This window comes from Aristolochia californica, unplaced genomic scaffold (genome assembly GCF_029961685.1).
Source record: "Aristolochia californica isolate CCGP_79_NKW_82.1479 unplaced genomic scaffold, dmAriCali1.0.hap1 SCAF_4, whole genome shotgun sequence".
NCBI lineage: Eukaryota > Viridiplantae > Streptophyta > Magnoliopsida > Piperales > Aristolochiaceae > Aristolochia > Aristolochia californica.
The window spans coordinates 5,709,542-5,734,992 of NW_027182103.1; the positions used below are offsets into that span (position 1 = coordinate 5,709,542).

General features: G+C 36.9%; 3 protein-coding genes across 8 annotated transcripts; 2 read left to right on the forward strand and 1 right to left on the reverse strand.

The window, feature by feature from the left end:
• Window positions 1-881: 881 nt before the first annotated feature.
• LOC137963864 (SWI/SNF complex component SNF12 homolog) lies at window positions 882-5,665 on the forward strand. Its single transcript, XM_068811081.1, has 4 exons — window positions 882-1,024; window positions 1,244-2,967; window positions 3,059-3,450; window positions 5,011-5,665. Exons 2-3 carry the CDS (start codon window positions 1,469-1,471, stop codon window positions 3,129-3,131), a joined length of 1,572 nt encoding a protein of 523 aa, XP_068667182.1. The 5' UTR covers window positions 882-1,024; window positions 1,244-1,468; the 3' UTR covers window positions 3,132-3,450; window positions 5,011-5,665.
• A 5,725-nt stretch (window positions 5,666-11,390) lies between these two features.
• On the forward strand, window positions 11,391-19,439 carry LOC137962198 (uncharacterized). 6 transcript variants are annotated; one of them, XM_068808930.1, is made up of 16 exons: window positions 11,391-11,623; window positions 13,329-13,362; window positions 14,051-14,170; window positions 14,362-14,421; window positions 14,511-14,612; window positions 14,740-14,823; window positions 14,923-15,041; window positions 15,138-15,239; window positions 16,464-16,580; window positions 16,708-16,773; window positions 17,543-17,609; window positions 17,865-17,918; window positions 18,023-18,109; window positions 18,769-18,828; window positions 18,931-18,954; window positions 19,056-19,439. In XM_068808930.1, exons 2-16 carry the CDS (start codon window positions 13,351-13,353, stop codon window positions 19,167-19,169), a joined length of 1,188 nt encoding a protein of 395 aa, XP_068665031.1. In that variant the 5' UTR covers window positions 11,391-11,623; window positions 13,329-13,350; the 3' UTR covers window positions 19,170-19,439. The 6 variants fall into 6 exon arrangements, with proteins under 6 accessions (XP_068665031.1, XP_068665029.1, XP_068665035.1 ...); XM_068808928.1 differs by having other exon boundaries at window positions 14,067-14,170; XM_068808932.1 differs by lacking the exon at window positions 11,391-11,623 and adding an exon at window positions 11,762-12,418.
• A 534-nt stretch (window positions 19,440-19,973) lies between these two features.
• On the reverse strand, window positions 19,974-24,159 carry LOC137962750 (F-box/kelch-repeat protein At1g67480-like). Its single transcript, XM_068809795.1, has 4 exons — window positions 23,934-24,159; window positions 22,315-22,389; window positions 21,350-22,218; window positions 19,974-20,747 (listed from the first exon to the last, which is right to left on the reverse strand). Exons 3-4 carry the CDS (start codon window positions 21,877-21,879, stop codon window positions 20,120-20,122), a joined length of 1,158 nt encoding a protein of 385 aa, XP_068665896.1. The 5' UTR covers window positions 21,880-22,218; window positions 22,315-22,389; window positions 23,934-24,159; the 3' UTR covers window positions 19,974-20,119.
• Window positions 24,160-25,451: the final 1,292 nt, after the last annotated feature.

A 25,451-nucleotide genomic window follows, 5' to 3' on the forward strand; every position in this document is an offset into this window, starting at 1 on the left:
ACAAAAGTGAGATAAGATTTGTGATGGTTGTATTTTTGTTTGCCCATGTTCATTGAAAGAGAAGACATGAACACCATACTCTTCTTGCCGGCTATGTTCATCGATCAAAGTTCATGATCTTAGATCTCCTATACAATTATGGTCCTAGACATTTGATGAAATTGAGACCTAAGTACCGAATTTCTCTTTTGTAACGGTCCCATGCCTTCGATTTGGTTTATGGTCATTGATAAGGATATACGATTTTGATGATTAAATTTGATCATGTAATACCTAATGATCGATCATGCTTTGTAAACTTTGCAAGTTTGCGTTTTGTATGATCAATCAAGTTTATGTAGGTTGATCGGTTATGCCATATATTAAGTGTACTATTTCCACATTTAAGCATGATATAAGTTATTCTAAGGAATTTATATGTATTGGTTAAAATATGGTTTTGAAATGTTTTCATGCCCTAAAGCTCCATAACATAATTGTATTTAAGAATCAAATTTTGGTTGGATATCTACTTATATAGCTAGAGTTCTTGAGATTTTCTATCCGATTTTGACTCTAAGCCTTCGACAAGTTTTTTCGTAACAACAATCTTGAATGTCTTTTTGCTTTAGGTCTTGACTTGGTAATTTGATCGATCATTCTTTTGTCTCGAGCTTTTGCAATAGACCTCATAATACACTGATAATACCATTAGAAGTACACTTTCAAGTTATTACATATTTTGTTATCATTAAAATAATGAATACTAAAAGGGTTGAAAAATATCTTTAGGAAATAGAATTTGTATGGAGGGTCCTTTAAATAATTTCCTTTTTTATTGTCTCTATTCCCTCACTATTACTTGAATTTCATAAATTAAAAGCCAGAGGCCCAGAACAGGTTCGTCTGAATAGCTTTCTGGTTATTCGAAAATAAGTTCCCTCGGAGGAGAGATTTACATGGACGGGCTATTTCGTGGAATTTGAATCCGACGCAAGGTTGAAGAGGGAAGGACTCAGGACTCTGAAATGCAGTACTAGAAACTGTAAGTTTCTTCGCTCTCATTTTCATTCTGTTGAGTCACTGAATCAGACTGGTCGGATGATTTCAAGCACATTGCGTGCTTGTATAAAGCAAATCGTTCCTTAGTCTTGTTTTTACTAGGTCCAAGCTTCTGTGATTGTTTCGCCAGGCGGCAAACTTTGACATTTTCTAGGTCATATAGTAACTCAAATTGTGGTTTTCGGTGTTATTATGTTGACAGGATTAGGGTTTTGTCGAGGTGAAGCTTTATTCCCCATTGTTGCCCTCATTTTTTTTTTGAAGAATTAGTTTTCTTGTGATTTATTGGAACTGTACTTTGGCTGAGTTTGTAATCTAAACCTTAGTTTTGATTCTGCTTGAAAGTCTTCCGTGTGATAGTTTGCGCGTTTAGGATACGAAATGTAATCTATGGTGTAGTCTTTAGATTCTAGCCTCTCTGATAGTAATGGCAGCAAATAATAATAACCAACCTAGAAATCCAGCTGTTCCGTCTCCTCTAGGAAATCCAGCCATGGTACCTTCGACTATGACGATGAATCAGCTCTCTCACCTTCGTCCTCCGTCTCAAACCCAAACGCCTGGAACTTCTCACTTCCAAACCCAGTTTCAGACTACACTCCAAGTTCAAGCCCAATACCAGGCACAGATGCAAGCCCAAGCGCAGGCACTCAGCCACAACCAAAATGCCGCGCTGGCATCTTCGCCTTCCTTATCTACTCCTGGCACTGCTAATGCTAAGCGGGCTCCCCAGAAACCTCCAGCTAGACCTCCAGGTACCTCTGCAGTCAATGCTCCACCTCCGTTCAGGACCACAGAACTCACTCCAGCAGCTCGCAGGAAAAAGCAAAAACTTCCTGAGAAGCAGGTCCCAGATCGGGTTGCAGCACTTTTACCTGAATCTGCTCTTTATACTCAGTTGGTTGACTTTGAGGCAAGGGTTGATGCAGCTTTGGCTAGGAAGAAAATTGACATCCAGGAGTCCCTAAAAAACCCTCCTTGTATCCAGAAAACTCTTCGGATTTATGTCTTTAATACATATGCCAACCAAACTCGAACTGTTCCAGAAAAACCAAACTCTGAACCCCCTTCATGGTCTCTTAAAATAATTGGGAGAATTTTAGAAGATGCTGTGGATGCAGATGCAGCAGGTGGGATACCAAAACCAAGCCCATCATATCCAAAATTCTCATCTTTCTTTAAAAGGATAACAATCACACTTGATCCTATGTTGTATCCTGATAACCCAACAATCATTTGGGAACATGCTCGCTCGCCAGCCCTTCATGAGGGTTTTGAGATTAAGAGAAAGGGAGATAAGGAATTTGTTGCAAATATAAGGCTGGAGATGAATTATGTGCCTGAGAAGTTCAAACTATCTCCACCTTTGATGGAAGTTCTTGGCATTGAGGTTGATACACGCCCAAGAATCATTGCTGCAATTTGGCATTATGTGAAGGCAAAAAAGCTGCAAAATCCTAGCGACCCATCATATTTTGCATGTGATCCACCTCTCCGGAAAGTTTTTGGAGAAGAAAAAATGAAATTTTCTGTGGTTTCACAGAAGATCTCTTCCCATATTTTTCCTCCACAGCCCATCCATTTGGAGCATAGGATTAAACTTTTGGGAAATCAGCCAGCTGCAAATGCATGCTATGATGTAGTAGTTGATATTCCCTTCCCCATACAGAGAGAAATGTCAGCTTTCTTGGCCAATACAGAGAAACACAAAGAGATTGTTGCATGTGATGAAGCAATCTGTGCTGCTATTAAGAAGATTCACGAGCATCTTAAGAGAAGGGCATTTTTTCTTGGTTTTAGTCAGTCTCCTGTTGAGTTCATTAATGCGTTGATTGCATCACAAAGCCGGGATTTGAAACTTGTTGCCGGTGAAGCCAGTCGAAATGCAGAAAAAGAGCGTCGATCAGACTTCTACAACCAACCATGGTAAGTTTCCTCTAATTTTCTTGTTATTTGTAGAAAGTATTGTTTATCAGTTGTTTTTCATGAAGCTTCTTTATCTTTGATGTCACCTTAGGGTTGAGGATGCTGTTATTCGTTATCTAAACCGGAAGCCAGCTGGAGGAAATGATGCTCCTGGAAGCACATAATCAGGGAATCTGTAGACTCTTCACTGACATGTACACTGTTTTCCTGTAATTGCTTCTGAATGTTTCATATGTCATCTTCTTTGGGTCTATATGATGATATATGGATTTAAAGTACTTGATGGGAAGGAGTTTTGATAAGGAAGTGATATTTACTTGTATATTTAGTTTTGTCAAATTTTACCACATTGATCTTATATCTTTAGACAAGGAGCTTCTCTTCTAGTCTTTTTCATCTTGCTGTTACAGTCTTCAGGTAGTTCATGTTGCTGTCAATACTGCCTTAAAAACCAGACACAAGGGCAGAGTTGTAGGATATAAGGTAAGTGATTACTTTTGAACTTTTGTTATTTATCTTCCTATTTCAATGTGGAGCATTTTCTCTTGGATTTATTCTTTTTGAAAGTCAATTATAATTTTCTCTCTTTTAAGTTTTATTCATTGATCTTGGACATTTTAGCTTTTTGTTTTTGGTGCTTGAAATGGAGTTATTACAATTTTTTTTTGGGGTAAAAACATGTCTTAGCTGTGTTGGGATGAGACAGAATTATATCACAGTTACAAGATTAAAGTTTTTGGTAATTTGGGAATAACTAGAAAAAATAAAGATGATTCATTTTTCTGGTTTGGAGCCTCAATCACAAACACACACACACACACACACACACACAGAGTAAAATAAAGTCTATTTATGCCTATTTAATGACAAGAAGATAAAACGATCTGTCTAATGTAAATTTGAATTTTTTTTCTACGAATAGTTTCTTTGGAGTAATTTTAAAGATTAATACAAACCATGATAAAAACACCATTCAAAAAAAGAAAAATAAAAAAAAATAACCATGTTAAATACTTTAATATAATCTTGTTTATCTATATTCTCTGTTATTAGTGAGTTGGTTGGTTTCGGACCATTTTTATGCAGCGATATTGAGTTGTAGTCAGAGAAATGGTGTTTGCTTGTCAAACAGTTCTTTTCTTGTTTGGGGTCAGGGAAGATTAAGTCCTATTGGCATTGGGATTCATTGGTCACAAAACAATGATTCCTATTGTTTTGAGGTATAATGTGTCCGTAATCAACGCTATCAATGCTAAAAAAGTGATCACCAGTGGCACCTCTCCTGTATTTTGTTCATAAGTGGAAGTTCAACAAATTATTTTCCACTAATACAAACACAGTGATCCCCTTACATGTGATAGACATTCAAGTTACAAAAAGTAAAAACATAATATAAAGCAGCAGGCATCTTTTCTGAAAATTGGTTTGGCGTGTTGAGAACCAATTGTAAGCTGTACAATTTGAAGAGTGAAGAAAAACAGAAAAATGTCGTCTTTCTGTTTCAATTACAATCTTTGGTGGATATCTGTTTCACTTTCGACGGTGAGCTTTCTCACTGTCAAATCTTGTCTTCTTCTGTTGTTTGGTGTTATATCATTATTCATCAACATCTATCTGAATTATGCCTATCCTGACAGCAAGTATGATATAAAAGATTTACTATTTTCTGTTCAAATTGCTTACTGTTAGCTCAGATTTGGCCAGATAGTTCATTTTAAAAGAAAGAGGGATGTATTTTTAAATTAATGCGTTCAAACAATATTATCAGAACCACCCCATAACGTCATCAGGTCCGATTCAGTTGGACTGTGTTGATATTATAATTTAAACAATTAAAAATTAGGAAGGAAACTTTTTTCCCTTTATTGGGGTTGGGGGTGGCGTTGTGTATGTGTTTGTGTGTATATTTGTGTTAGGGGTGGAGTCTTACCGCCTTTCCCACGCTCGGTGGGAATGCTCCGCCCTCTCCTCCTATTTTATGTATATGAGTTTCAGAGGTACTGAATTGAGTTGATTCTCATACCATTATTTAACCTTCTGCAGCCCAGACAGATGCAAGCGCTTGGAAAGATGCTGGTGCTATTGTGTTTTTGTTTTTCAAAAAACTATTTGATCGTCTCAAAGTTCTCTTTGGAAATCTTTTACTATTTACTATTTTCCATTAGCAGGGATTCATGTTTTTTTGTTTTCCATTTTTGCAATTCTCTCCACTGGCCATCACCGACTGGCCAATGAGTAGCTCCTTATTCCATTTTTTCTACCAGAGGGATGGCCTTACCTCCCCTTTTTTTCTACTGGATCTTCCCCTGCTCTCCCTTACCCATATTGGGTTTCAAATGAAGTATCCGGGTACTAAATTTAGTTGACTCTCTCTTACCATTATTCAATCACCCGTAGTCTAAGGTTAAGTAGGAGGATTATTATGACTTTAGCCTATGGTAGAGTTACCAAAACAGAAAGTGACTTGTTTGATACTATGGTTGACTTGTTATGGAGGGATTGTTTCGTTTTTTAGGACACTGGTCTTATTGTTTTTATTTCGCTTTGGGGGATCAGTTCACACGTACCACCTTTATAATTTCATGGTATACTCATGGATTAGCTAGTTCGTATTTGGAAAGTTGCAATTTCAATATAATGGCTCTTAATCTTTGAAAGATGTTGATGCGGTTGCCTGTTTTTATTTCAAAGAAAACTAATTTGTAGTCTGGAGGTCACACCAGTATGTCATTGATCATCCAAGTGTATACTCAGGAGGCATAGGCCTTCACATCATGGTTGGGTGATTATTCTTTCTTTTATTTTTCTTATTTTATCTTCCCTTATTTTACCAGATTTTATCTATTGTTGATCTTATCTATTTTTAATTTTGAGTTTTAATCTTTTTTGTTATTAATTGATTGTAACTGTACAAAAGATCCTTTCTCCTTTCATGCTTCTCTTATTCTCCTTCTCTTCAAAATCCAACAATGGAGCCAATTATTCATCAACCAAGTATCGGTTCTGCATCAATTTGGAATTAGAGCCAAGAACCACCGTCGAACAGCCTTTGGTATTGTCTAGTCTCCCATCACCCTCAATGATCGCTAGGCACTTCAAGACCACTCGGAATACCTTGTTGAGACTCTAAACATGTATAGAAAACCAGCCCTTCCCTTTGTCGTCGAAGCAAACTATTACGTTTACCTGTCATTTTTCTTCTTCCTAGGTGTCACCAGAAGCCCTGTTTGGCAACCTTTGGCCTTTGTCGAATCGTAAACCTTCTCTCAGTTGTTGTCAAAGCCTCCTTTGTTGATTTGTCACTTGTTGTCATCATCGACCTTCACCAGCCCCCTACAATCGATAACTGCCGTCATCGCCAAGAGCCAAATAAGTGTACTATCAGAAGCTTGGGAAGAGGGGTGCCCACACGTGCAAAATTTACACTTATGAGCTCAAGTGAAGAATCACACATGCGAAAAGGGGGTTAAAAAAAAAGTTTGTGCTTGATAATCACTTGCTTGTTCACTCTAGCTCGTTGTCGCTTGGATCAACCCCAACCAAGGTACCAAGTTGCATCGTTCTAACACTTTTTCGGTAATATATTGTTTGTCTTAAATTGCATTCATTATTCATTTTTGTGTTGGTGACTAGTTTTTCTTTCGGTTAAACCAATTGTGCCAAATTAGACCTTGAAATCCGTGCATATTCGAAACAAAAAGATTTTTTTTTTTTTTTTTTTGCATGATTCTAGTACAATTGTATAGTCAATCCTTGGTGTTAATTCTTGAGCTTGGCCAGTTGGTGCGATCTGCATCATTGCTTCAAATTAACTTCCTTTCCTTACCTTAGTGGTATTTGCACTTTTGTTGATTTAAAATTTTGACTATGTCACAAAATGAATCATAAGAAATAACTTTAATGTGCATAGCATTTCTGTGGACTTTACTTGCTAACACACAATAATTTATGCATTTGCATAGTGGTCGCATAATGTTTGACATTGCATCATTTTCCTTTGTCGACAACAAAGATGATACCCTCAAATAAATCCTAGAACAACTAGGCACCATTAAGGACAAACTCACTGCCCTAGAAATTCAATCAATCAAAGGAAAAACCCTTTAGAAGCTAGGTTCCTAACGGCTATTGTATTGAAGATGAGGAATTTACTCGTACCCGTTCTCATATATTCCTATGTATCGCTATGAGGGGCCTGAAGACAAAATATTGAAATAAATAAAGGTCGATGCCTCTATACTTGATTATCGTTTGGACCCATAGGTATTTTCCACATGGGTTCGTGAGATAGATTGATATTTCAAGTGGTAAGAACTATCTCTGGATAGGAATGTTAGGTTCACCAAAATGAAATTAACTAGCACCACTCAACTTTTTTAGGAAAATATTTAGAAGGATATCTCTCGAAGGTGTGAACCTCATATTTCTCATTGACCAAGTTATGTTGTTCTAACCCTCTTTTGGCATTACATTGTTTGTCTTAAATTGTATTCATTATTCATTTTTGTGTTGATCACTAGTTTCTTTCCCTATTTACGTCACAAAATGAAACATATGAAATGAATACTGGCACTATTTTAGATTAGTGACACAATTTTAGGCAGGGGAGTAAGTCAATTGCTGAGTACATCACTCAATTTTATGAGTTCTAGATGATTTGTTCTGTCATCGAGGATGATGTCGAGTAGATTCCGAAAGGGCCTCAATGACAACCTTTGGTGTGAAATGTTGCTTTGAGGTGTCACCACAATGGAAGATGCAAATAATTACAAGTTGACCTCCAAGTTTCAGCCAACATGTGGGTTAAACACTTGTACAATACCTTTTAGATCATTCATCGTCAAATCTCAAGTCCCAAGAAAGTTAATATTAGGGGCACTCCATTCGAGAGTGAATTTCAATTCGGAACCCTACGTTGGAAATAGGGAAAGACGTGTTAAAATTCAATTATGGAATTCGGTTTCACAAATGCCAAAGATTTGACCACATTGCATCCAATTGTAGCACTAGGGCCTATTCTCATTGAGGATTAAGAGTCACCACACCATAATGTGGAGTACAAACCTGACCCTGCTGATTTTGATCTCTTAGATGAGACATGTGAAGACAATTTCACCACTTTAAGTTACATCAGGTCCACCATCAATCCCATTTATGGGATGAATGTTGTACGGTGTGTGTTAACTCAGCCTACGGAGTTTGATGACTGGCATCACACTATTATATTTCATACTTACATTAAATGTAGAGATAAAGGATATAAAGTCATCATTGATAGCGACAATTGTATCAATGTTATCTTGTCTCGCAAGGTTACCAACCTAGGCCTTAAGACCGTTCCACACCCCAAACTTTATCAAGTTTTATGGGTCTATGTCACTTCCATCTCAGTCGAAGGGAGGCGTATTGTACCATTCAATTCCTTTGAGTACAAGGAAGATATTTGGTATGATGTGATCACATTTTTTCCTTTGTGTTCAAAGAGAAGACTATCCACATCAAGTCATTGCCACCTAAGCTCGTCACACAAGGTAAGGGACAAATGAGTGTAACTACAAAAATCTTTCATGTAAAATACCACAGGTTGTGAAAAAAGTAGAAAACACACCATCACCTTAATCTTCCACCTCCTTTCTCCCCACGTGCCCTCTATCTCCTTGGACGTCTTTCTCTATCTCTCTTTCATCTTCTTCTTCTTTCTCTTCTCCCTTCTCCTTCATCCTTACCAAAGATCTTAAGGCTATGGAATCCTGAAAATCAACACATGCACCTTGTTTTGCAACATTATCCTTGGATGATCTCCCATATTTTGCCCAGTGCTTATCTAGAACATGATTAATTTTTCCATAATGAGTACAAGGTTCCAATCCTTGTCCTCTACCTCTCTTTTTTCCCTTAAAATTGGAATACTTTGGGATACCTTCAAATATAAGAAAGAGTTTAAGGCAGAGGACTCACCTTTAATTGCCAAGGAGGACAAAACTAACTTAACTTAAAGTTGTGTCTTCAAATACTGTTTTCTCTTTACTTGCAAGAATATGAGCTTAAATTCCCTCAAATTCAGGTTCAAGATCATGGAGATCGTTTGGTAACACGAATGTCTTCTTCCTATCTCTCAACTTATGTCTAATCCATAACAAAACGATGATAACTCAAGATTTCTTGATAAACACTTTCTAATTCACCCACACACTCCATAACATTTCTATCACCGCTTTGTGTAGTAAACCACTAAGAGTATCATACATACAAGACATATTATTTTCTTGTGACATTCTTCTCTTCAAAGTTGTCCAAATTTTCTAAGCAGTTTTACAATAGATAACCTAATTAATAATATTTTTGTTCCATACCATTAAACGACCAAGACATAACTTGGTAATTGTCTATTTTCTACGCAGTTGAGGGATTAGTTAGAGGAATTTCCATAAGATATTTCTTTTTCTTTCTTGAGAAAACATAAATTTCAATGACTCTACACCACATCTGAAAGTTTCGGCCATTCAACTTGATCGAGTTAATGGGACCAGATTGTCCCTCTTTCTCTTTTCATTATCTATAATTGGAGAATCAACTTCACTGCTTCCTAATATAGTCACAAGCGCAAGATATAACACAATCAATACGAAAGAAAACTAGAGCTAGGTAAGTTCTCCTATTGTGTATGCAAAAAAGAATACTTGAAGCAAGTAATAACCCTCTTTACAATAGTGTAAGCTATTCAAAACTTGATAAAAAATAAATATTTAACTCAAATTATGGTAAAAAACAACTTAAATAAATAAGATCTCAACGTTCAAATATTTAACCATTGAGCTTAGGATGGGACACTTTATCCTCTCGCAAAACTTGATTAAAAATCACAAGAAATTAATAAAAAAAGTAAAAAATTCTCCTTAAGATAACCGAATCAAAGCTTGAGATCTTCCTCTACATTGTTTTCAGGTTGCATAGTTCATATAGTATTTGGTTTTGTTCGAATGGTTTCTCTATCAAATCATCGGACGTTCGAATGCAGAAATCATGCATTTGAACTATCTTCAATCTTCAACACTTTTTAACGGTTAGGGACCATTCAACTGGCTTGAATTTTGAGTGAGTTTTATGAGATTTTGAGTAGAATGTTTGAATGTTGGCACATGGCATTCAAATGGTCTGTCTTCCATCAACTTTTAGTGTCTATTGCTTCAAAGTGTTCAAACCCCCCAACGTAGTTTGTTCAATTATTGATCAATTTTATGATTTAATGAAATCCAGCCAATGAAGGTTATTACGTTTAATGAAATCCTTTTATATGAGATAATACCAAGGTGGCAATCACATGGCTTTAAATACATTTGGTTTTAGCTAACAAATAAACACAGTTGTCTTTCACTTGTTTCTATCTTTCTCTCCACTCAAGTGCATGATAGGAGGAAGACCCCATTACAAGTATGGAATCATCCCAAAAAAAAATTAAAAAAATGCCAAGTCAAGTTGCTTCACCCACAAATCAAGCCATGAAATGAAGTCTATTTGCATGTCTTTGCATGTAATTCAATTATTTGAGGTAGGAAACGTACCATGATAGACAAAATGTGCATCCACCTCCCTTCATGACCCCTCAATGTTTAGGATTGATTGGCTTCAATATTGAAACTAATTTGAACTAACTTTGCTTCCATGTGGATTAATCCTTTTTTAAACAAGACACCATCTTCACCAAAAAGATTTGTCACCTACTATCGAATTATCTTAATTATTGATTTGTTTGTGTATTAAATGGATGTTTATCATTTTTTTCCAAATTGGTTTCCACCGAATGATCAAACACTCAAAAGGGAAATTTAATTCGATCCGACCCAACCCAATTTTGGTAGAAATGAAGATTCTCCTTTACTCGATTGTGAAAATGGTGTAGAAATGTGATAGGGACAACTTTATGATTATTCTCATGTTTTGTATTCAAATATATCTCCATTTATGTTGTGAAGAATTGGCTGCTCCAAACGAATGAATGTATTATCCATCGAAGCCAATTACAGCTTCATAATTGGTAGTATCGCGGGTGGTGATTTGATTGTTTTTTAAAACAAAATTTACATAAAAAAACGACAGATGGGTTTTCCTTTTTTGAAGTTTTAAATTTTTGATTCACGTCTGTTTAAGATATTCATAATTGAGCAAATAAAGTTGTGTCTCAAGAAGGAAGATTCTCTGGAGCTTCTCTTTTTCATTTTCTGGTATTTTTTTTGTTTTTGACAATGGTGGGATTGACTTTTCTCTTATACCTATATCAATGGAGATGATCACGTTGAGGGACGGAAAAACGTAAGAGTGAGGGTTATTTCCGTAATAGACACGAAAACGTTTGTTCTGGGCATCAGCAATTGCATTGTCGGCTGTTGGATTCCCACTCCCGCCTCCCACGTTTGACAGCTCCCGTGTTATTCGGCTCCCCCTCTCTCTCTCTCTCTCTCTCTCGTTCAACCCACTATCTTTTATTTTTCGTTTGTAACGCTTCTATCCGATTTCCGAAGAACTGAAAAGAAGCAGTAGAAGGAAGCAAATTCCACAGGGCACACTTCCTTTTACGCGTCCACTCCATTTCGTCGTCTTCTCCATCATCGGGGTGTTTTATTTGCAGGAGAGTGCGCTCACTGTCGGGCTGATACTGGTATTTCTCTCACCCCCTTGTTCGATTGATCTTGCGTATTAGGATGACCTTATCGGTGTCATATAACTGTTCGGGCTGTGTGTGAGTGCCTGGTAAAGCAGAGTCTTGTTCAGATTCATGAGCTAGTTTTTGGTAACATCTGGGTTTAATTGGCCGAATTCTTTATTAGTTGTTCACTGGCACTGAGAAACCGCTACTCATGGTTTCATTTCCTTGCCCATCCCTGCGCGCTTCTTGCTTGTTTTTGCTTCAACTCCGGTGTCACGACTAGACCCGGCTTTCTCCCTCCTGAGGAATTCAGAGAGAAAAGATAAGATTGACAAAGAGGGGAGAAAATTTTATTGGGTTCCTTTCTTTCTTTTCAACGCAGCCTTATGCTTCTCCGATGGAAAGGGGAGCAGAGAACTTCCTTCCTTCTCTCTGTCTCACGTCGATTCCCACTTGTGATTCTCCTCTGCCGTGCGCTTTTCATCCGTTCCTTCCTTCTCCCCGTTCTCGAGGGAACTCTCCGACGATAGGTGTCGTCTCCATCGGCTTTTAGTTATAGATATCTCTCCCCCCTCTCTGTACTTTTTTTAAGAGGTTGACGAAGAAGCCGGTGCATTACGAACACCTTTTCCTTTATCCTAAGAAAAGAGGTCTCTACCTTGATTAATATAATACCATGGAGGCCGTGGTTCTGTTAGAAGTAAAAGTTACTAGTTATCCTCATCCGTGTAGATTATTGCACACTGGTTGGGGCAAGAACTACGAAACTACGTCTCAATCATATTGAACACTTCATATTTTATTTGGGTATATGAAATTTCAGTTTAGAAAGTTATCTGGTAATGTTGTAGAAATGGTTATATCAGCCGTGAGATGTTTTGTTTCCACATTTGTCGATTGTTTGTTTCTGTTTTCTACTCCTACGGACTCTCTCCCACTGCTGTAGATTTTGCATCCCCGTTGTAGCCCTTTTGAGGATTTAATTACTATCAGATAGTATGGTTATGGGCTACGTTCTGATATGTACCCACTAAAATTAAGCTTAAAAAGTTTTCCTGCTTCTAGGGCTATGTCCCAGTTTACCATCCCATTTTGTTGATGATCTGTAGATTTTGTTGTAGCCCTTTTAGGAACTAATTACTCTCAGATTGTATGGTTATGGGCTACGTTCTGATGTACCTACTAAAAGTATGCTTAAATTTTTTCCTGCTTCTATGTCTATGTTCCAGTTTACCATCCCATTTTATTGATGATGCTCACACAGAAGATATTAGATATTTCATCGTCTCTCCTCCTCATTTAAATTTTTTCTTCTCTACCAAGGAAACACTCTTTGAATAGCCAAAACTCATTTCATACTCGGAGAAATCAAAGTCCTCCCGGGACATGAACCATGTACTTTGATTACTCTCTTCCAGTTATCTCTCTATCTCACTTTTAAGAAGTTCCTTTGTGATTCTGGAATGGTTTCTCACTCTTGTCTCATCTTCTTTTACTCTTTTCAAGATTTATGAACGTGAACCATGCCCAGTTTGATTGCTCTCTTCCATTTATCTATCTATCTCACTTTTAAGAAGTTACTTTGTGATTCTAGAATGCTTTCTCACTAATTAGAAGCATTTACTGGTCTACATATCTTCTTTTTTTTTTTTTTTTTTTGAGAAAGCACATTTCTTCTTGTATCAGTGGCTCATTTTGTTTTCCCTATTGTTTGTAGATGAGTTTTGTGGAAATTGAAGATGACAAACCTTGTAAGTATTCTTGGACGAGCTTCTCTTTTTCAGTTTGGTCCTTAATTTTCATTGTTAATGGTGAGAAAATTAGTTTCTTTTCCTCTATGATTTATTCTGTACTCAATAATTTAAAAGACTAGAAGATATTTATTAAAAAAACTAGAAAATATTAAAGCTTTTACATTAGATGGCAGAATCAGCATTGGAACCAGGGATCTGGATCTTTTAATTCTGTCAATGACTATTAACTTTTTCATTGTTATGAAGAATATTACAGGCTTTGGAGTTCTCAAGAATTGATTGTTAGTGTGAAAGTTCGTTAGAGCTTAGCATGAAGCTGCTTTTGGTCTTCTATAATCCATTGTAGCTGCTACTGTTTTATTGGTTGGATCCTCATAATTTGTTAGGACTTTGTGGGGTCCTCAAATATCGATTCCCCATGTCTCTGTGTCTGAAATGGTTGTTCATGTGTGGAGCAACTCTAGATTCTCCTCCAGTTATAGGACTTTTTTAAGGGAATGATAGGCTAGGACAGTCAGTGCCAAAATTGTGGAAAATGTAGTTTTAGGCTACTCCCGTGGCATTTTTATTCATAGAGAGTTCAATATTAGTGTTTTTCAGTTTCCATGGTTCTTATATGTCATCAATTATGCATTTTATCTTGCTTGATGATATTTATATAATTAGAATATTACATCTGATTCAGGTGTCAGTAATGGCAGATCCCACCACTAAGAGACCATGTATTTGCAATGTTCTCCCTGCAGCGGCTGTGCTTTGTGTCACTTTCTTCATAGCAAGTGCATTCATTGCTACTGATTATAAAGTATGACCCTGATATACTTTTGTTTCAATTTCTTTAGATGTGCTAAGGCTAATTTATCCATTTCCAAAATTTTCTTCAAACTTGGTGCTGACAAAAAGATGTCTTGCTATTTGTTTGTTTGTCAGTCCTGTTGTTTGTGTATTGTCAATTGCAAAGTGCTTGTGATTAACTTCAGCTTCTCCACTATGCAGAGAGAATCAAAGTGGGCAGTTATAAATCCCAAATTGATGGTGCAATCAGATGGCTGCAAGGTTCCTAGCCTTTTCTATTTCCATGTTTGGAAGCTTAATGCATTCTCGGTTGACTATTCTGATTCACTTGAACCATGTTCTTTGGATAGAATCAATGCAAACCTCCTGGAAGTGAGCCTCTACCTAAAGGCATAATAAGTGGATCTTCCAATTTGGAAATGCGGCCACTATGGGGTTCCCCAACAAGGAAGGTTTGTTTGATATTTAGGTCTAGATATTTAATGCTTAAAAAATGTAAGTGCAAAAAATTGTTCTTCAAGCTCTACATTGGTTTTTTCTCAGCATTTTTTATTTTATTTTATTCTAACTTATGAATAGAGGAACGCAAAATCTTCAAAGAGCTTGCTAGCCATTGCAGTGGGAATAAAGCAAAAGGAAACTGTAAACCAGATTGTGAAGAAGGTATATGAGTCCTGAGGTTTTTCAATCTGCATAAATTCTTTATTTTCTCTTTATTTTAATTAACAGTGTTAATTTGTCTCTTCGTATGTGAATCTACAGTTTCCTTTGAGTGATTTCTCTATAATGCTTTTCCATTATGATGGGATTGTGGATGACTGGAGAGATCTACATTGGAGTGATAGTGCTTTGCATGTTTCTGCTGTCAATCAAACTAAATGGTGAAGAATATCGTGCATTTGAAATTATTTTAACATTATATGCTTATGTTTATCTACTATCACCTTGTAGAATAATATGCAATTATATTGTTTCAGGTGGTTTGCCAAACGTTTTCTACATCCTGATGTAGTTGCTGAATACAGTTATATATTCTTATGGGATGAGGATCTTGGAGTCGAAAATTTTAATCCCCTCCGGTATGAACTATTTACTCTAATTATCTATGTACTAATTAATATCTTACTCTAATGTGGTAATGACTGAAGTTCAAGTGGCTATGTAAACTTGACAATTTATTTTCTTTTTGGTTGCTCCAAAGGAGGGTGGAAACCAAGATACAATGTTCCACATGATTCAAATTTATCCAGTTCTATTCTCTCCTGTTGTGAAAAATCATCTTTTATGCTCATAAAAATATGTTTAGAGTATATTAGATCAATTAAAAGGGAAATCTCATCATAGTGTTTGACTCTTATCAGGAAGAAGACTTCTTGTAGGAGTACATACTTGCTTTTGCATTTGTGTTTTATTCAAACCAGTACACTTGTAATATGCAACTGTAAATAAAGTGTGGAGGGTTGAACAGATGATCATTGATTATCCTTGTAGGATGAAAATAAAATCTTTGACTATCCTTTCTCTCACCACCTCATGAATCAAGGTATTTGGGAGAGCTGAAGGATACTTTTCGCCCTATTATGCTGTAAAACTGACACACTTTGGATACAGTGGAACACTATGTAGGGTTGTGTGTTTGGGCAGACATGGTTTGGGGGTGTCTCATTATTCTAAGTCTGTTGTCCTTTTTTCTTTTGGATAGTGAAATACTGGTTTCTAGATTTGCCAGGAACTATTAAACTGGCATTGCTGGGGCTGCAGGCATAACTTGAATAATTGTTTGTGCCAAATACACCACGATATGATCATAATGATTGATAGTGAGAGCTGTTTGCCAAGGAAGGGCAAAGATGCTCTGACTCTAAAAATTGAATTTCAGAGTATGGACGAAACTGTAGAGTTCCAAATTATATAGTTCATTCTTAAGTCAATCTATTGTGGATGGTTTGTTGACTTTCCTGAGTGGGGGAAAAATATAGTGACATGTCTCCAAGAAACCTGTAATTAATTGGGTGAAAAAAAACTAATCGTCCAAGAAAATATTTGTATATGCTATTTGATAATATAGTTTGCCCGCTTCTCTGTTTACTAGAAAAAGAGAAAGAAGTTGGTACAGTTTTCAGTTAACAAAAAAAAAAAAAAAGAGAGAGAAAAACATGCTAAATATGTTTTAATGGTTGGAGGTTGCTCTTGCTGGTTTCCACACTCAGAATCTGATATGTTCCATTGCTTCAAATTTCAATATTTTTTTCTCAGCCTTTTTCTCTGGAATCAGTTTTCCTCATTTGATTGAATACATGCAGATATTTATCAATTGTTAAAGAGGAAGGGCTGGAGATATCCCAGCCTGCATTAGACCCTGTCAAGTCACTGGTGCATCATCGAATTACAGTGCGTGGGAGGAATTCCAAAGTACACAGGTTGTCTTTATTTTTTTTATTTTAACTTTTTGTGAATCTGAATATAATCCCTTCCGTGTTTTATCTTGAAATACTATAAAAACAGCACTAGAACAGATTGTTAATGTTTGACAGTTTTGCATGACAGAAGAACTTATAAGTTCACTGGTGGTGGGAGGTGTTACAAAAACAGTACAGCTCCTCCTTGCACAGGGTAAGATTCTTTTTCAAGTAGAAGGATGGTGATCTCTTCATAAAGTGTCTTCTGTTAGATTTCTCTGTTAATTAATGATTTCAGTGCTTGATCAGTCCCCCCTCAGTTTGAGGGATTCAACCACTGAACCTCGCAAATGAGACTGGTTTGCTGGATCACTTCTCACTCCCTTCAAGTACACAACTCAGATACGAAACAGAGAAATGGGTCGGGGATATGATGGAACAGGCAAACACCACCCCCACCTGCACACACACCACCACCACCTCAGTTTTAGGGGGGAGATGGGTGCTTTCTGTGCATGTGGAGTGAAGCCCCCCCCCCCCCCGGGACATTTTCTATCTATACATAACCACCAGTTCAATCACCGTTTTTTTGCGGTTGACAGACCCAACCATTTTTCTGGGTCAATGGCTGGACCGGTTCTAATAATTTTGCTCACATTTCAGTTGCAGACATGGGAATAGTATAGCAGATTTCCTTACAGATGGTTTGCTTTTTTACGTGTCTTGTATGCTTAGTTGAACGTTAGCTTTCAACTTAGAAGACTGGATTGTATCTTGGTCCAATTTTTTCTGTCGGACACTTTTTCTAGATTTGGATTTTATTTGATCAATAATCTTTTATACTCATTCAATGATTAAATTCTGTTTTATTGTGCTGATCCTTCTCTTTCATTTTAAATGAGAGCTCTTTTAAGGTTGTGCAAAATTGTCATCAAGAAAGTAAGAAAAACCGTTTCTTAAGTTTTGTCGTATCTATGGCGCAGGTGGGTAGAAATGATGGCACCTGTGTTTTCAAATGCAGCATGGCGATGTGCATGGTACATGATCCAGGTTTGATTATTCCTATGGAATGTCGGAGATCTGTAATGCTGTTTTAATCTAATTCAAACATTTCATGGCTGTGATATTTACTAAAATATGTAATCTATACTCATTTCCTGGATTTTCTGATGAAAGTGATGCTTGAATCATGTGAATGCTTGGTTGAACTTCTTGCGAATAATTAGACCAAAAATTTTCATGATTTTTTTCCTTTTTATATGATTCCTTTGTCTGAATAAATCATTTCTCTGAATCTTTTTACAGAATGATTTGATCCATGCATGGGGCCTTGATAAGAAACTTGGGTACTGTGCACAGGTAACGTGTTTAAGTTTGATGTGTCTTTGATACTCAAGGTTTCATTGGTTGAACTAGATACGAAAACTTTATTTAATTTATTTTAACATATTCTCTTATAACAGGGAGAACGAACTAAAAAAGTTGGAGTAGTGGATGTTGAGTATATAGTTCATCAGGCTATTCCTACTCTTGGAGGCTTTGAAGAAAAGGTGAGAATTCAAACTCTTCTTGTATCCTCTCCAAAAAATGCAGGCTGGGAGGAACAGATCGGTTTAATTTTTCAAGTAAACAACTTTACTAGCTAGTTGTGAGGTGGCAATAGTACTTTAAAAAGTGCTTGGTTCTTTACTAGGTTTGTTTTTCAACTATTGTTTGGCATACCTTTTTATTTGTGCTTCGGGTTTGAATCTCTTAGTAAAGACCAAAATGTTTCGTTTTACCACTGAACCATTTTCTTAAGCTTCTGATTTGCAGATGTGAATACCGAAGATCAATTTTATACATCTTGTATACACCCTGACTGAATTTCCCTACTGAAGTACTTTTTATCTGTAAGAGAAGGATAAATTTTGTTAAAGTTATTTATTAGTTAGGCTGGATCGCGGTTCAAGTGTTTTGCATGAACTGATGGCCGTTTGGTCTAGTGGTATTTTTCTTACATTAGGTGCATCAGGCTACGAGTTCGAATCGTGCCATGCCCATCTCAAAAAAAAATAAAAAATAAAAAAAAAATAAGTGTTTGGCATGAAATATGTTTTAGTATCCATGTTTAAAAAAGTACACCTATCTGAGACTAGTTTTTAACTGTGGTGATGATTTTACCATTTGAATCAAGTATCTAACTGAATTATGTTACTTCTACCTCTAGTCAAATGTTGAAGTTTCAAAGTCTGGCCAATCAACTGGTAAATCAAAATTAGGAACACAAGTAAGATCTGAAATCTGCAACCTGGCTTTCTTGCTGCTTTGTTTTGCATTTTTTATTATTTGCATCACATGAACTGATTTGGGGCTATAATTGGATATGCAGATGCTGTTTGACTCTCGATCAGCTGTAAGAATTCAATCCTAGATTATCGTCGCTTCTCTTTTAGCAGACTTGCTTGGTCGGAGTTAATTTACATCATTTTTTTGACAAGGATGTTCAACTTGCAGGTAAGGCAGCAGTCATACAATGAGCTGCAGATTTTCAAAACAAGATGGCAAAAGGCTGTGGCAGAGGATAAATGCTGGAGAGATCCATATTCTTCTCCAGTGGAAACCCATTAACCTTTACATCACAGGAACCTCTTCACTTTCTCTCAACTGGGAGGAAAGATTATTACTCAATCATGTTTCATAGAAAGAGAGATTTGTTGTGGAGCTTTTTAAGAAGCCCGCTCTTCCCAAGTCAAGCAGAATTCTTGGCTGGGTGTCAAGGACAGGTTTGTCTCTCAATCAGATATGCTGTAATTTAAATACCAAAATAACTGGCTGTTAAATAGTGTTGTAATTACATCATTCATTTTATAAATAATAAAAAAAAATGGTTGTCATTCTTGTAAAACTTCTCTATCTTGCTCACTGAGCTCGAATATTGAGAATGTAAATTGTATTTTGTTATGAACCTAATTTAACTCCTAACCTTGGACGAATGTGAAGCAGTTATTCTATGGTGACAGAATAAGTTTAGGCTAAAAAACACAAAGACAGAAATTTGGAGAACTCAGATACCGTTAAAGTAAGTTCATTTCACTGTTCACAGATGATTTACAAGAAAACTTTTTGTCTCTCCCACTTAAACCAAGAAACTACTTTATTAATTAAAACAAGGAAAATAATTCTTTCTCGGTCTCTTCCAAAAACTTAGGCTGTGTTTGGAACAGAGGAAGTGGAAAGAAAATAAAAGAATGATAAAAGAAACAGAGAAATGAATAAATGAGGTTTTATTCTCTTGTCTGGATACCCATGGAAAATGAAATAGAGAATAGGTAGAGGTCTCGTTCCCAATGGGAAGGGGATGATACTCCCCAAAAGGAGACCAGAATAACCAAACAACCTGTTGATTTTGACCCACCGGGGCAAGTTTGCATGTGGAAGAACAACAAAGATTATGCATATTTCTAAGATTATACATGGTTCAGGAGCAGAACAAAACAGGTTTAGCATACGGCTGAGGGACAATGCAGTATAAGAAAAACTTACAAGACGAAGTGAATGAAGCAATGACAACATCATCTTCATGCTTTGATCGTTACGCTACATAGGCACAACCCGGATGGCTTCAAAGAGGAAGTCTGCCATTCTGAGCCAGGAGATGCATCCGGATCATACAATAAAGTCTGGTACCATGGCTCCTCCTCCAACGAGAACAGCAACAACTTCCCATTAAGTATCCCAAACTGAAACCCCACTCTAGAGCTACCAGTCAATGGCACTGGAACCATTTTCCATGAGTTATCAACAGGGTTAAATATAGCCAGTTTTCTTTGGTTCTTCCATTCCATGCAGAAAAGTTTCTTGTCCAAAACAGCATGGGAAGTCACCATGACACACCCATTCTTCATTTCGCACCAAGTGTTATGTTTTGAGTTGTAAACATCCACAAACTTTGAATTACCAATTGTAAAGCTTGATCGGCCCCCCATAATGTAAAGCTTGCCTTCAAGGCCACAGGCAAAGCATCCCCAGCGAGGACGCCGGAGGCTCTCTATCAGAGACCACTCATTCATATCAGGGTCATAGACCTCAGCACTAGACAGGCTCTCACCATCAAATCCAAAACCGCCAACAGCATACACGACACCATCCACTTCAGCACAGGCAAAGTCATAACGGGCTACGTTCATCTTTGCAAGTTCGCCCCATCTGCAATCAGAAAAGAAAAGGATGAGTAACATTTTGATAAGATTCCCTTCCTGAAAGCCTTTTCTAAATTGAAGAATCCAAGACCCAATAAAACAATAAGCATTCCTGATACCCAATAGGGAAGAAATAAGAAATGTAAAGTAAACAACTTATTTGCATTTCAGAAACTAGATTTAAGTAGGTAATATAAGTCCACTTAGTGAAAATCAACAAGCAGAAATTTCTTTACTTCACTGAAACAGCAGTTTACCATGCACTTTGGATGCAACTATAGATAGATAAAGCACTTATAGTTTGAAAAATACCTAGAGACATGATTGACCCAGGGACATGCAGCATGGTCATAAGAGACCACCTGAGAATGTAGCCTTCATCTTCTGGGCCACTAATAGTTGCAAAACTAAAGGGTACTTATAAAAACCCACTTAGATAATCAAAACATAAAAAACGTCTTTGGAAGATGTGGTGTTCTAAGTGAGACACAAAAAGCAAACAGTACAATAAATAACAAGAGGTGACAATACAACTAGTTACTGACATTGGCCCTATTGTTAAACAGACAATGGGCGGCAGCATAAGATGACTAAGAAAAATACACGTACCTGTTGAGACGAGAATCGTACTGATAAACATCAGCACATACACAGCTTGTACCAACTTCTGTTACATAGCCACCCATAACCAAAAGCATTCCATCAAGAACGACAACCCCAAAAGCTGTCTTCAACGGACCTGGCATTGGTGGGAGGAGCTGATGGCCTCCTCCCAAATTATCCAAAATCTCCCAGTGATTCCCCATTCCTCCTGCATCTCCTGTTAAGACATAGAGCCATTCTTCAAGCTTTCCAGCGTCCTTCCTTACTGCAAGGAACTCCTTACTCTGGATGAATGACCTCCACCTCTTGCATACAACACCCATGACTGGCAAGTAAGAGCGTGGGACAAGGGCAATGCAGTACTTTGCCACATCATCCGGTAAACCAGGTAAAATTGGGCAATAGGAATCAGGTGACATCTGGAAGATTGTGTGAGAAGACAGTTTTGACAGTGAAAGCATATCCATCGGGTTTTTGTTGAGGAAATGCATTTCAGACTCAGTCAAGTGTTCCTTGACAAGCTCAAGAGCAGGCATTAGTGAAGGAAAAGGATCCTCACAATAGTTGTATTTGTCTCATCAATCTGTTCACTGAATATCAGAAATGACTTTGGAAGAATTTGTGAGAGAGAAAAAGTCAGAGTATTTCATGGAAATCATCACCTATGGGGATTCTACAAGTCCAAGGTTTAATGGTTAAGGAATATGTAATTTGGGCAGTGGGTGTCAAAGGCTTCCTAGGGTTAGTTCGTGCTCGCTCAGAGGCCATTCCACAGCCACTGCTCTTAGAGTAGTTTCTCCTTCTCAAGTGACAGACTGTTAAATTAAGCTTTCTACCGTAAGATTGGTTCCCCTGCCTACACATTGCCCCAATACCTACATGTATGGCATAAAATGCAGTCACATATGAAGGTCATCATAAGATAAATGCAGGCTCATAAATTGAAGGGAAAGAAAAAGGAAAACACAAACTCAAGGCCATAAACATCGACAAGATTTAGCCTCCAGCTGCTTCCATACCCTCGATGCTTAAGTTCAACTGATTAACTACATGAAATGGAAAATAGAAAATGAGGAACTGTAACTTTACATCAGAACCACAAGAATAAGATTTTATGTAAAAAAAATCAAAAGTCGGCCCTAAAGAAACATAATGCAAATTATAGCTTGCTAAATTTAGCATTACATGGCATAATGCTAGTAGTTGACTTAGTATTTCGAGCCAATAAAAGGAGAAAAGGAACGTTGCCTGGAAAATGAAATTCCAAATTCTGATTCTAACAAATACCAGCACAAAGGAAAACTAGGCAAATCCAAACACATAATCAGAAAACTATCAAAGCTTCCACGAATTCACAGTATCCAATAACCGTTACCAACCACAGACTGCAAGATCATAAAGTATACTCAGAAAACAATGTCCCACATAGTGCACCTGAAAGTGGTGGAGGAATTTATTTACTTTCAAAAACAAGGTCACTTTTAGCATTGGTGCACATGGTAAGAGAGGTGAAATTCACTTTAAATGGGTCAAAAAAGGTAAAATCCATTGACTAGAATAAACAATTTTATTTTCGATCAGAAACAGAAGAGGTTTGATGGTGATCAAATCACCAACTTCATATTTCATAGAGTTTCTTCACCTCATGAAGAGTAGATCATCCCCAAAGACACATTCGCTCTCTCCCATAGGTAATTCACTTTTCCCATGTGCTAACCAAACCAGAGCAAATCATATTGAGAATAACTGTTTGGAACGATTGACAAGAGATGAAAATAAGCCATTCGCTAAAACAGTCACTGTGAAAACTCAAGAAAATAAGTTGAAGGCATGAAATAAAAACGATGAAGCACATTTCCTGAACAGAAACAGAGTAAAATAAGCTGATACGTCAGATGCATAATAAGAAATCTAAACAACGGAGAATCTTTGAAAAGAATATAATAGCAACGGGATAAAATACAAACAGCAAATCAGAAACCTCTAGCCGGAAACAAGAAAACGAAACCTATCCAATCCGACAATGTATCGAAGAGTAAATATTTGATCGGGTAGGACCAAAGTACCGAATAGCTTACGCAAAGAGGAGCGCGAAAGACACAAATTATTCAAAAAAAAAAAAATCTTAAAAGGACATTTAGATACCCATCTGGTCGTGATCAAAGAACATATATCCAAGATCAAATAGAACCGACAATCTTCATCTCAAATGGCTCATAACATAAAAGAGGATCTTGTTTTTGTTTTCCAAACAAGAAGAAAAAGATAAAAACGGCATCGACTTCGTTCAGGGGAAGATAGTCTAACCACTCAAGAAGCAAATGAGATCTATAATAAGTCAACAGAAAATTTAACTACTTCCACTGAGCAAAAACTCCAGCTAGTTGCTAGTCATTCCGATGAAAACCCATGAGAGTTAACCACGACATTCGACATGCAGCACAAAGGACGCAAATTACCTCGTCCAAAAAAAAAAAAAAACTGATTGACCCGAATAACAGACCAAAACCACAAACGCAGAGAAAGGCAAAAACGAACGCCATAATCAACAATGACAGAAGAAAGAAAAATGAACTAAACAAGAAATCACCTCAATGTGCGGGCGGATACCTAGGCAGTTCTCTTCATCGCTTGGATTATCGCAATGCAGAGGCGATGACAACAAATGGAGAAAAGGAGGCAATTTATAGAGTGTAAAGGATTCGAAGAGGGAGATAAAGATAAAACTAACACACCAAGAATACCTCAGACAAGTAGTACAGCAACGTTAAGAAAAGGACGCGCCCAAAATGTCTCTTTTATCTATTAAACCTTGCTGTGACAGACAATCTCCACAGAGCAGATTAATATAGTAGAAAAAAAAAACAAATTCTCAGTCAAAATCTCAAAACCATTGCGACGAGTGATGGTAGCATTATTGATCGAGATGAAAAATCAGTTAAAGAGATCGGAATCTTTAATCCGTTAGGACAGGGGAAGGAAAATTGAGTCTTATCCAGACACCAGACTGCAGCTTACAGAGAAATTGCCGATGAGTCAGCGGTTATGTGGCAGGCTGGATTTGCTTTATTTGACCTAGCAACAAATCACATTGAAAAGTGCGACTTCGAGTCGGGCAGGTAGGCGGAGTTGGTGGATTGTTGCCCGCGGGCTGCTCGGGCAACTTCCCTAAAAAGCAGGCAATCAAAGAGTGGATTAGGATTCAACGCTAATCTTAGCCGTCCACGATGAGGGCGACGGCGTGTACTGTACTTTGAGTAGGGTTGATTATTCGTACCTTGAAAACTAGAGGACTAAACGGAACGGATTGGATCCGGTCTTAGATCCGATAATTCCAAATATCCTAAAATCCGAATTCATATAATAAAAAATTCAAAAAAATTAAAGTTGAAAAAAATATAAAAATTAAATAAAAAAATCAATAAATAATCATAAAATTATTTATTTAACTATTTAAAAAATTAAATATTTTTGTTTTTTGTTTCAAAGATGGTAACTAATATGATGTACACATCAATGCTAAAATGTTCATCAATAACTTTAGAACCTGTACTAAAAGCATATTTAAAAGTAACACTAGTAAATAGTAAAAATAGAGTGAAAGGATTTTCTATATGAGTAATGGAAAGACTCTTTGTCAGGTTAATTTTTTTGTTTGTTCCACTCTTATATACTCGTCGATGATCATTGTCAAAGTTATTCTGTCCACTCTTGTAGGCGGTAGCTTTTCGCACCTAACAGATCGATCTTTTGGGTGTATTGGCTAGCCGTTGTCAATCATAACCTTCAATAAGCAAATTTTATTTGTTCGCATGATTAGACTTAACCTTTTAAACCTTACCTTGTTAGTCTAAGGGTGAATTTGAGTTTGTGGGAATTTCTTGTTTGAGATTCTTGATAAGTTGTCTTTTAATTTATCAGGAACCAGTGAGGATGTCCCCCTCTTTATGAGAATTCTACGACCATTTGATATGAGAATTCTATTGCACACTCATTGTTTGTGAATCTAGTAGTCTTATTTTGAATTCTTGCATTTATGATTGTTAGAAAAATGAGTTGGTGCCTTCAATGTTAAATGTATGGGTAGTTACATGGCCAAATTGCATGT

What these genes read in the sequence shown, in the direction of transcription:
- LOC137963864 (XM_068811081.1), top strand. Translation starts at nt 1,469, where the DNA reads ATGGCAGCAAATAATAATAACCAACCTAGAAATCCAGCTGTTCCGTCT. An exon ending in GACTTCTACAACCAACCATG is followed by an intron (nt 2,968 to 3,058) that starts GTAAGTTTCCTC and finishes ATGTCACCTTAG; the next exon opens with GGTTGAGGATGCTGTTATTC.
- LOC137962198 (XM_068808928.1), top strand. Translation starts at nt 13,329, where the DNA reads ATGAGTTTTGTGGAAATTGAAGATGACAAACCTT. An exon ending in TCATTGCTACTGATTATAAA is followed by an intron (nt 14,171 to 14,361) that starts GTATGACCCTGA and finishes TCCACTATGCAG; the next exon opens with AGAGAATCAAAGTGGGCAGT. An exon ending in GTGCATGGTACATGATCCAG is followed by an intron (nt 17,610 to 17,864) that starts GTTTGATTATTC and finishes ATCTTTTTACAG; the next exon opens with AATGATTTGATCCATGCATG.
- LOC137962750 (XM_068809795.1), bottom strand. Translation starts at nt 21,879, where the DNA reads ATGCCTGCTCTTGAGCTTGTCAAGGAACACTTGACTGAGTCTGAAATG. An exon ending in TACGATTCTCGTCTCAACAG is followed by an intron (nt 20,748 to 21,349) that starts GTACGTGTATTT and finishes TTCTGATTGCAG; the next exon opens with ATGGGGCGAACTTGCAAAGA.